This window comes from Salvelinus alpinus, chromosome 1, assembly GCF_045679555.1.
Source record: "Salvelinus alpinus chromosome 1, SLU_Salpinus.1, whole genome shotgun sequence".
NCBI lineage: Eukaryota > Metazoa > Chordata > Actinopteri > Salmoniformes > Salmonidae > Salvelinus > Salvelinus alpinus.
This window is the reverse complement of record NC_092086.1, coordinates 110791692-110802035: the sequence shown is the minus strand read 5'-3', so window position 1 is coordinate 110802035 and position 10344 is coordinate 110791692. Positions and strand designations below refer to the sequence as shown.

The following is a 10344-nucleotide window of genomic DNA, read 5'->3' as shown; positions in this document are numbered from 1 at the left end:
AACCGTGCGCCAGGCTCCAGGTTTAACCTGCTATGTGCGGGCTGAGTTCTAGAATAATGCAAACAGGCTACATTACGTGGCCCCCAATTATTGCACAACGTTAGCCTAATATAATCCAATAATACTAGCGAGCCTCAGGAACAGTTTACAAGGACGTGACAGAGGAAAGAAAGGTAAATGTAATGGAATGATGCAAAAATACATATATGTGGGTATTACTGACGGTGGCTAACGATAGTGGCTAATATTTAACATGATACAAATTGTAAAATAAAACAGAAAAACCCGGCCATATAATCCAAACATTATAAAACGTTACATCAACTCGGCAGGTTCAGCCCTTCAGAAGCCTATAGCTTGGGTCTCCAAACTTCATCCAAGAAAATCACGAGGGCACGCAATTAAAATCGGAATGGCACAGCTATTTATGTCCTATTTCAATGTGGCCACAATACATTTCATGTTGATATGATTTTCAGTTTGCTTCCATATGGCTGGTTTCACAATCCACTTCTCCAAACGGATTACTAAATTATTTAGGTCTTATAAATGTATCAATTAAGGTGCATGGAGAATGCTGTTATTTCTATTTGAGAAAAAAAAGCAGATGATTTTTCCCACTTGGAGTGGAGGCTGCTGAGGGAAGGACAGCTCATAATAATGGCCTGAAATGGAGCTAATGGAAATGGCATCAAACACCTGGAAACCATGGAAACCATGTGTTTGATGTACTTGATACCATTCCACAGATTCCACTCCAGCCATTACCATGAGCCCCTCCTCCCCAATTAAGGTGCCACCAACCTCCTGTGACTGATTGTCTGAAAACCAATGGCCCCATTAACACTGTAGGTTCCCTCTTTGTGTCCCAGGAAGTGTTGTTTTTCTGCCTAGTGATTCTCACTGAAACACTAAACTTTATTGGAATTTAAACTTCCGAAGTGTGAAAGGTCATGTCATACAGCCATTAAACTGGACACCAAAGACCAACTCATGTCCTACAGCCATTAAACTAGACACCAAAGACCAACATTATGTAAGTAGAGACATGTTTTTAATTTGGTTTCATTGACAACAACATAGACAGCACAGAAGACACAATAGCGTTTTCCTCCAGCATCACATGAAAACACAATGGGTCATGTATCTTGGTCTCTAAAAGATGTCTGTGCATTAGTAACACAGTATAACGTGTAGGCAGAGAAGGAAATGGGTCAGCAAGCATCTGAAGCTTCATGTTTTGCCACTGTATCACACGTCTGTTTTTAACACTTACATTGCGGTCAGCATGTGACCAATCACGACTAGTCATATTAAAATCTCATCCAGCCAAATGCCAGCCAAACTTTACTCAAACTACAAACTTTATACGCTCTCTGTATTTAGTTTATTACCTTATTTCCAATGGTGGGTAGGAGGAATACATGCAACAACAATCCACTATCAAACCAGCAACAACAAGATTCAAGGCCTGTGAAGAGAGCACCAAACCACATTGAGTTAACCAACCAGGATATATGGCCATGGCCGGTGTGACCCTTACTTCACCGCCACTATCTCTGTTTGACTGACCTCAGGGCATGGGGTCGCAGTGACGCTGTTCTCTTCTCACCGTAGCTATATAGTGTGATAATGGCGTTTGATAGCAGAGGACACAAACACCATTGTCACACTCCACAGCTTCGGCGGATAAAGATGGAAGGGAGGGAATACCTGGGATGTGGGGGGAGAGAGAGAGATTAGTCATCTATTGTACGTTTGTCCCTGGTGAATTTCATAGGCTGTTGGATGTGTTTCAATGTAGAAATGACCACCTACAAATAGTATTTCAGTCTTAAAATGAATTTAGACTGATAACTAGTGAGACCGCCATGTAACAGTAGACTCCCTGACCAAGGCCCTTCTCCCCCGATTACTCAGTTTGGCCGGGTGGCCAACTCTATGAAGAGTCTTGGTGGTTCCAAACTTCTTCCATTTAAGAATGATGGAGGCCACTGTGTTATTGTGGACCTTCAATGCTGCAGGCATTTTTTGGTACCCTTCCCCAGATCTGTGCCTCGACACAATCCTGTCTCGGAGCTCTACGGACAATTCCTTCGACCTCACGGCTTGGTTTTTGATCTGACATGCTCTGTCATCTGTGGGACCTTATATAGAGAGGTGTGTGTTGATCGATGTGCAACTTATGTAAATAAGGTATTTCTGTTCTTTATTTGTAATACATTTGCAAAAAACTGTAAAAACCTGTGTATGCTTTGTCATTATGGGGTATTGTGTGTATATTGCTGATTACATTTTTTGAAAATCAATTTTAGAATAAGGCTGTAACATAACGAAACGTGGAAAAAGTCAAGGGGTCTGAATACTTTCCGAAGGCACAGGTGTACTACAGTAGATTATAGTATATAAAGATATATACAGGTGTACTACAGTAGGAAGTAGTATATACATATATATTCATTTGTGTTACAGCAGGAAGTAGTCTATAGATATATTCAGTTGTGCTACAGTAGGAAGTAGTATATAAAGATATATTCAGTTGTGCTACAGTAGGAAGTAGTACATAAATATATAAAGATATATACAAGTGTACTACAGTAGGATATAGTATATAAAGATGTAAATATATATTCAGTTGTGTTACAGCAGGAAGTAGTATAAAAATATATACAAGTGTACTAAAGTAGGAAGTAGTATATAAAGATATATACAGGTGTACTACAGTAGGATGTACAGGTCTGCCGTGTAAAGGCTCATTTCTCCTCACATTATGAGCTTCTATGACCATTCATCCATCTGCAGTAAGGCTCTACTCAGCTATGTTAATAAACCTGCCGCTTGTCAGATGGAGCAGTCAGTCCGGTCTAGTCCAGTCCCATCCAGTCTGGTCTAGTACAACATGCTTCTTCTGCTCTAATACGAAATACACCAATTCCCCCTCCTTGATGGTGTAGACTTGTGTTACTTTCTGACTAACACTAGATGACGTGCTCCTTGAGATCCTACGGTAACTCACCGTGAGACTACTTGTTGTTGGACCGTCTTGGCACCTCTCCCCGTTCCACTCCCTCTCTGTAGGCCCCAGGACAGGACTGCTCTCTTTCTCTCTGAGTGCATCCAAAACAACACCATTTTCCCTGTATGCTCAAGTGGTGCCATTTCAGACAAAGCATGCGTCTCCTTCTTTGCACCGTCTCATCCAGGCTCTTCAGTGAAGACCAGGTAGCCCTACATGTCCAGTCCGATTTGCAGCAGTCCATGGTGGGTTGACGCAGGTCTGTGGAGAGGTGCAGGTGTGTGAACAGAGAGACAATCAGCATTTGGGAATGTTGCTTTCCCTTCCCCTCCCTTTATGTAGCCAGAAGGGGGTTGTATGGATTAACAGTTAATTCCCCTCAGTGATAAGCGGCAGGGAAGTATCGATCGACCCTGACTAACTAGTGGAGGAGGGGGCACCAATGCACTAACCTGGTAGGGTAGACAGGCAGGCATCTACACTACCTATTTCACATTCAGCTATTATTTATAAAGACACTATCATACACTATCTTTGTAACTGTAATTTACAGAAGCTATAGTTATAAAGATAGGAACTGTAAGGTAGCAACTTTACTTTCCCTTCATTGCATGTTTTGCCCACCATCTTTTTGTGTGCTTAGTGTGTTTTTTTAAGGTTCTAATACCTGTGATGAAGAGCCTGATCCTCGTGCCAATGAGAGCACATGAAACCCCATACGACGACAGATTTTTTATCTTAGTCAGACGGAACTGTACATATCACTGTCTACATGGCGGTGTTCTTCTGAAGTCTTACCAAAGTCCCCTTACCTCGTCACCATCCTCTAGTCTACTGTAGCCTGCAGTATGACCAATTCAAATTGTCGACAGCTTGACTTTGAAAAGTTGGACATGGCCTGGGGCCAGGGATGAGAGAAGAATCTCGGAATCTTACCTTCAGCCGTCGTTTACAAACTGTCATAATAGATCTGACAATTAATATTCAAATAAACCACAACATTTGTCGGGACATACAGTATGTTGGTACTCTTACTGATGTGATCTTGTGAACAATAATCATACTATTTACCTTTTCACATCTCCAACAACAGGCTTTCCCCAAAGAAAAGTCTGCACACTGATACACTATATATACACAAAAGTATGTGGACACCCTTTCAAATGAGTGGATTCGGCTATTTCAGCCACAACCATAGCTGGCAGGTGTACACAGCCATGTAATCTCCATAGACAAACAATGGCAGTAAAATAGCTCAGTGATTTTCAACGTGGCACCGTCATAGGATGCCACCTTTCCAACAAGTCAGTTTATCAAATTTCTGCCCTGCTAGAGCTGCCCCAGTCAACTGTAAGTGCTGTTATTGTGAAGTGGAAATGTCTAGGAGCAACAACGGCTCAGCCTTGAAGTGGTAGGTACTTAGTGCGTAAAAATCGCCTGTCTTCGGTTGCAACACTCACTACCGAGTTCCAAACTTCCTGTGGACGCAACATCAGTGCAATAACTGTTTGTCAGGAGCTTCATGAAATGGGTTTACATGGCCGAGCAGCCGCACACAAGCCTAAGATCACCATGTGCAATGCCAAGCGTCGGCTGGAGGGGTGTAAAGCTCGCCGCCATTGGACTCTGGAGCAGTGGAAATGCGTTCTCTGGAGTGATGAATTATGCTTCACCATCTGGCTGGACGAATCTGGGTTTGGCGGATGCCAGGAGAACACTACCTGCCCGAATGCATTGTGCCAACTGTAAAGTTTGGTGGAGGAGGAATAATTGTCTGGGGCTGTTTTTCATGGGTCAGGCCCTTTAGTTCCAGTGAAGGGAGATCTTAACGCTACAGCATACGACATTCTAGACGATTCTGTGCTTCCAACTTTGTGGCAACAGTTTGGGGAAGGCCCTTTCCTGTTTCAGCATGACAATGCCCCAGTGCACAGAGCGAGGTCAATACAGAAATGGTTTGTCGAGATCGGTGTGGATGAACTTGACTGGCCTGCACAGAGCCCTGACCTCAACCCCATCGAACACCTTTGGGATGAATTGGAACACCAACTGCGAGCCAGGCCTAATCGCCCAACATCTGTGCCCGACCTCACTAATGCTCATGGCTGAATGGAAGCAAGGTCCCAGAAGAGTGGAGGCTGTTACAGCAGCAAAGGGGGGAACAACTCCATATTAACGCCCATGATTTTGGAATGAGATGTTGGCCGAGCAGGTGTCCACATACTATTGCTCATGTAGTGTATGTCAAAATGTAATTGATGTTACTCTGAGCATTTTTCTGTGTTACAATATCAAGTCCGAACAGAGGTCAAGTTAATCAAGAGACCTGTGGCTCATTGATAGCTCATTGATAGCTCATTGATAGCTCACTGATTGAAACGACACAACTCCTTGGGAACGCACAGTATTTCTCTTACTAAATATCTTTAATTGAAAATAAAAAGTATTACTATCAGTTGGTGACACTACAATTGTGCAGCAGTTTACACCCAAGTGTCCTCTCTAGTTTTATAAAAACAGCCCTGTTGCTGGGAAGGATTTCTGGCCCCTGGTTTGTTTGTGAGAGACAGAGAGGGCTAGCGAGGGGGCTTGATAACATGTGCCAGGACAAACAGGCTGATTTTATTTGCTCGTCCTTGGAACACATAAAGTCCTAGATCGCCCGTGTGAATGAACTGGGTTTCCTTCACCGAAACAAAACACGCGCACGCACACACCTGCCTTGTAGCATCATCAACAGCTTTGTGTAACGTATGCCTAGGCATTTTCCTCTTTACGGAATGAAATGTCACCATATAGCTAGACTTCTGTCCAGTACTCACAATGAAATGTCACCATATAGCTAGACTTCTGTCCAGTACTCACAATGAAATGTCACCATATAGCTAAACTTCTGCCCAGTACTCACAATGAAATGTCACCATATAGCTAGACTTCTGCCCAGTACTCACAATGAAATGTCACCATATAGCTAGACTTCTGTCCAGTACTCACAATGAAATGTCACCATATAGCTAGACTTCTGTCCAGTACTCACAATGAAATGTCACCATATAGCTAGACTCCTGTCCAGTACTCACAATGAAATGTCACCATATAGCTAGACTTCTGTCCAGTACTCACAATGAAATGTCACCATATAGCTAGACTTCTGTCCAGTACTCACAATGAAATGTCACCATATAGCTAAACTTCTGTCCAGTACTCACAATGAAATGTCACCATATAGCTAGACTTCTGCTCAGTACTCACAATGAAATGTCACCATATAGCTAGACTTCTGTCCAGTACTCACAATGAAATGTCACCATATTGCTAAACTTCTGCCCAGTACTCACAATGAAATGTCACCATATAGCTAGACTTCTGTCCAGTACTCACAATGAAATGTCACCATATAGCTAGACTTCTGTCCAGTACTCACAATGAAATGTCACCATATAGCTAGACTTCTGCCCAGTACTCACAATGAAATGTCACCATATAGCTAGACTTCTGCCCAGTACTCATAATGAAATGTCCACAATAGCTGCTCTCTTCTTCCTGGAAAAGTCAAGGACATGACCACTTTATTCAGGTCAAGGGAAGTTTGGTTGAAAGTAAAACCTGTTTGCTTAAACAGTGGAATGTTGGGAAACGTTTGCTATTGCATAAATAAATGGAACAGAAAACCACTATAATTGTTAAAGGGAGAGCATCGTCTCAAAATGTAATATCCGAAACACTACGTTAAATAATATGGGAAAATTAGGGGTAGTTTATCAGTTAAACTCCGAGGCCTATTTTGGGTGCATTTTCACCTAAAACGACATACCCAAAGTCAACAGAAAAGTCTAAGAAGTATCATTGGATGTTAAAACAAGAACCATTTCACACAACACTGAGTTTTCCATGTTTCAGTTTTAATTTGACTCAAGTTACATGAACCGCAAGGGCTTGTGTTGTGGAGTTGTGGAATTTAACAAAAGTGAACTTTTAATTTTCCCCATTAATAAAAAAGAACAACCCCCTAAAAAACAAGTACATAAAGGAGAGAGGGAGGAATCTAGTGAACCACTTAGTGGACCAGGAACAGAGGGATGAACAGATAACGGAGTAGAGAGAGAGAGGAGGACGAGTGCGAAGATCCATTCTTCACGACTGTCACTTTATATTAGCAGCAGGCAGATTTACAGGACTATTGGGTTAATTCCCAAATGGCACTCTATTCCCTATATAGTGCACTACTTTTGACTAAGGCCCATAGAGCTCTGGTCAAAAGTAGTGCACTACATTGGGAATAGGGTGCCATTTGGGACATATTTTAGATATTGCACCGGGGTAAACAGGTGCTCTTCTCAATGAAAAATAAATCACATTCAAGTTAATGATAAAAGACATACGACAGGCAGGTAGGCATCATGACCTTAGTGTGATGGATAAAGTGCCCTTTAGGTTTAGTGGTGTTAAAAAATAAGAAAATAAACAATACCAAAACAAGCCAAAATCAGGTCTGCATCGAAAATGGCACCCTGTTACTTAGTGCACTACTTTTGACCAGGGCCCATAGGGCTCTCTGACCAGGGCCCATAGGGCTCTCTGACCAGGGCCCATAGGGCTCTCTGACCAGGGCCCATAGGGCTCTCTGACCAGGACCCATAGGGCTCTCTGACCAGGACCCATAGGGCTCTCTGACCAGGACCCATAGGGCTCTCTGACCAGGACCCATAGGGCTCTCTGACCAGGACCCATAGGGCTCTCTGACCAGGGCCCATAGGGCTCTCTGACCAGGACCCATAGGGCTCTCTGACCAGGACCCATAGGGCTCTCTGACCAGGACCCATAGGGCTCTCTGACCAGGACCCATAGGGCTCTCTGACCAGGGCCCATAGGGCTCTCTGACCAGGGCCCATAGGGCTCTCTGACCAGGACCCATAGGGCTCTCTGACCAGGGCCCATAGGGCTCTCTGACCAGGGCCCATAGGGCTCTCTGACCAGGGCCCATAGGGCTCTCTGACCAGGGCCCATAGGGCTCTCTGACCAGGGCCCATAGGGCTCTCTGACCAGGGCCCATAGGGCTCTCTGACCAGGGCCCATAGGGCTCTCTGACCAGGGCCCATAGGGCTCTCTGACCAGGACCCATAGGGCTCTCTGACCAGGACCCATAGGGCTCTCTGACCAGGGCCCATAGGGCTCTCTGACCAGGGCCCATAGGGCTCTCTGACCAGGGCCCATAGGGCTCTCTGACCAGGGCCCATAGGGCTCTGGTCAAAAGTAATGCACTATTATAGGGAATAGGGTGGTATTTGGAACACAACAGACATGTTCTATTGGAAGAACTTGCTGCTCTTCTATTAGGGACCATCACAGCCACCTCTCACAGTTCAGCTTCATGTGTTATTTATTATTAATACTTATATTATTAAATGTTATACATGTATTTATAATAATGAAACAATTTCTAAATGTTTTTCAAGAAATGAATTTACAGCATTATGAACAGGGAAGGATAAGCATAACAGTATTGATATTACCATTGTGAGGAAAACCTCTGAATTAACAAAATGGTTCCTTTTTTATCCCAAGAAGGATCTTAGTTTAAACCAAGGAGAATAAGCAAACACAAGATAACATTTTCATGCTGTTTTCATAGCACTACAATAATCATGTTATTATTTAAGTCACCCTAATATCATTGCTTCCAATGGCCAGATTTACACAGTCTTCTTATACACAGTCAAAATAGTAAACAACGTTTATCATCGGTACAAATAAGTCAGAAGTGTGTTTTCCATAAGAATGATAATAATAACGATATTAAAATGATCCCGTTCCTTCTTGGCTTGCAAAATAAAATAATAACGAGTCCTTGTAGTGAGAAAAAGCCCCGTCCCTTTCCCTGGTGGATAGACCTTATTCTACAGACAGGTAGAGGGAAGGGGGGGGGAGAGGGAGAGCGAGAGGGAAAGAGAGAGGGAGAGAAAGGGAGAGAGAGGTAGGGAGTGAGGTAGAGAGAGAAAGGGAGGGAGGGGGGAGAGAGAGAGAGGAAGGGAGGGAGGTAGAGAGAGGAAGGGAGGGAGGGGGGAGGTAGCGAGAGGAAGGGAGGGAGAGAGGTGGGACCAGGCAGGCATAGTAGTCAAACAGTGAGAGAGACACGGCTAGGCTTATATCCTCATTAGTGAATCTGTGATTGGTTAGCATTCCTAAGGTTATCTGGTGGTGTAGTACTGTAGTAGTAAGGTAACCTGGAGAGGAGTTTAAGTAGTGATTGATCAATGCAGGATTCCAATCGATCAGTGATTATATATACACAATGCAGGATCCAGCATGTTAACTTGGAGAGAGGAGTAGTAATTTCATACAGAATGCAGTAACCAGCAGGTTAGGCTATGCACTCCACAGCAGAGTCACTGGGATGGTGGGTGTCAAATACAACAGGAGAGATATTCATATTGAAAAGCATCAGAGATTCCAGCACTGCAGATTTCAGACAGGGGTGCAGTGTTTTGCATTGGCTGCACTGTAGTGGCTGCACTGTAGTGGCCATGTTCCCCAGCACCTTGACATAGGAGAAGACAGATACGGCTCGTTGTCTCTGTCACATTCACTACAGTCTCAGAGTAACCTCGGTGGTTGATCATGTGCATATAACATGCTTGCAGGTAGACCCTGCTACGGCCATTGTCTGCAGCTGTAGAACGGCAGTTAGTCAGTTGTTTTTTTTGGAACGTTCTGTGGCAGTTGTTTTTTAAACGTTCTGTCCTGTGGTGGTGTGTCGTCTCTGTAGTGGTATTCAACCAAGATGGCTGACGTTAGTTTAATCGACACCCTCGAAGCCTTGAGCGTTCTCCACAGCCATCAGTAGCCTCTCTCGGAGGTCATCAAACGACTCGTAGGTAGGCAGGTCCAGCCTGTTGAAGCTGGAGAAGAGAATCACAGGATTTGTTATCTCTCACATACCCTTCCCCAGATATGTGCCTCGACACAATCCTGTCTCGGAGCTCTACGGAGAATTCCTTCGAACTCATGGCTTGGTTTTTGCTCTGACATGCTCTGTCAACTGTGGGACCTTATATAGACAGGTGTGTGCCTTTCCAAATTATCAATTGAATTTACCACAGGTGGACTCCAAACAAGTTGTAGAAACATCTCAAGGATGATCAATGGAAACAGGATGCACCTGAACTCAATTTCGAGTCTCATAGGAAAAGGTCTGAATACTTATGTAAATAAGGTCTGTTTTTATTTATTTAATTCACTTGCAAAAAATTCTAAAAAACGGTTTTCTCTTTGTCATTATAGGGTATTGTGTGTAGATTGATGAGGGTAAAAAAACTTTCATCAATTTT

At 43.6% G+C, this 10344-nt stretch overlaps 1 protein-coding gene across 20 annotated transcripts in view; it reads right to left on the bottom strand.

The window, feature by feature from the left end:
• Positions 1–6897: 6897 nt before the first annotated feature.
• Positions 6898–10344, bottom strand: part of nedd4l (NEDD4 like E3 ubiquitin protein ligase) — a 107404-nt gene continuing 103957 nt past the window's right edge. For all 20 annotated transcript variants that reach the window (XM_071341268.1, XM_071341279.1, XM_071341287.1 and 17 more), the window contains one exon: positions 6898–9915. In XM_071341268.1, the coding sequence (XP_071197369.1) occupies positions 9813–9915 (103 nt within the window). In that variant the 3' untranslated portion in view covers positions 6898–9812. The remainder of the gene's footprint in view (positions 9916–10344) is intronic.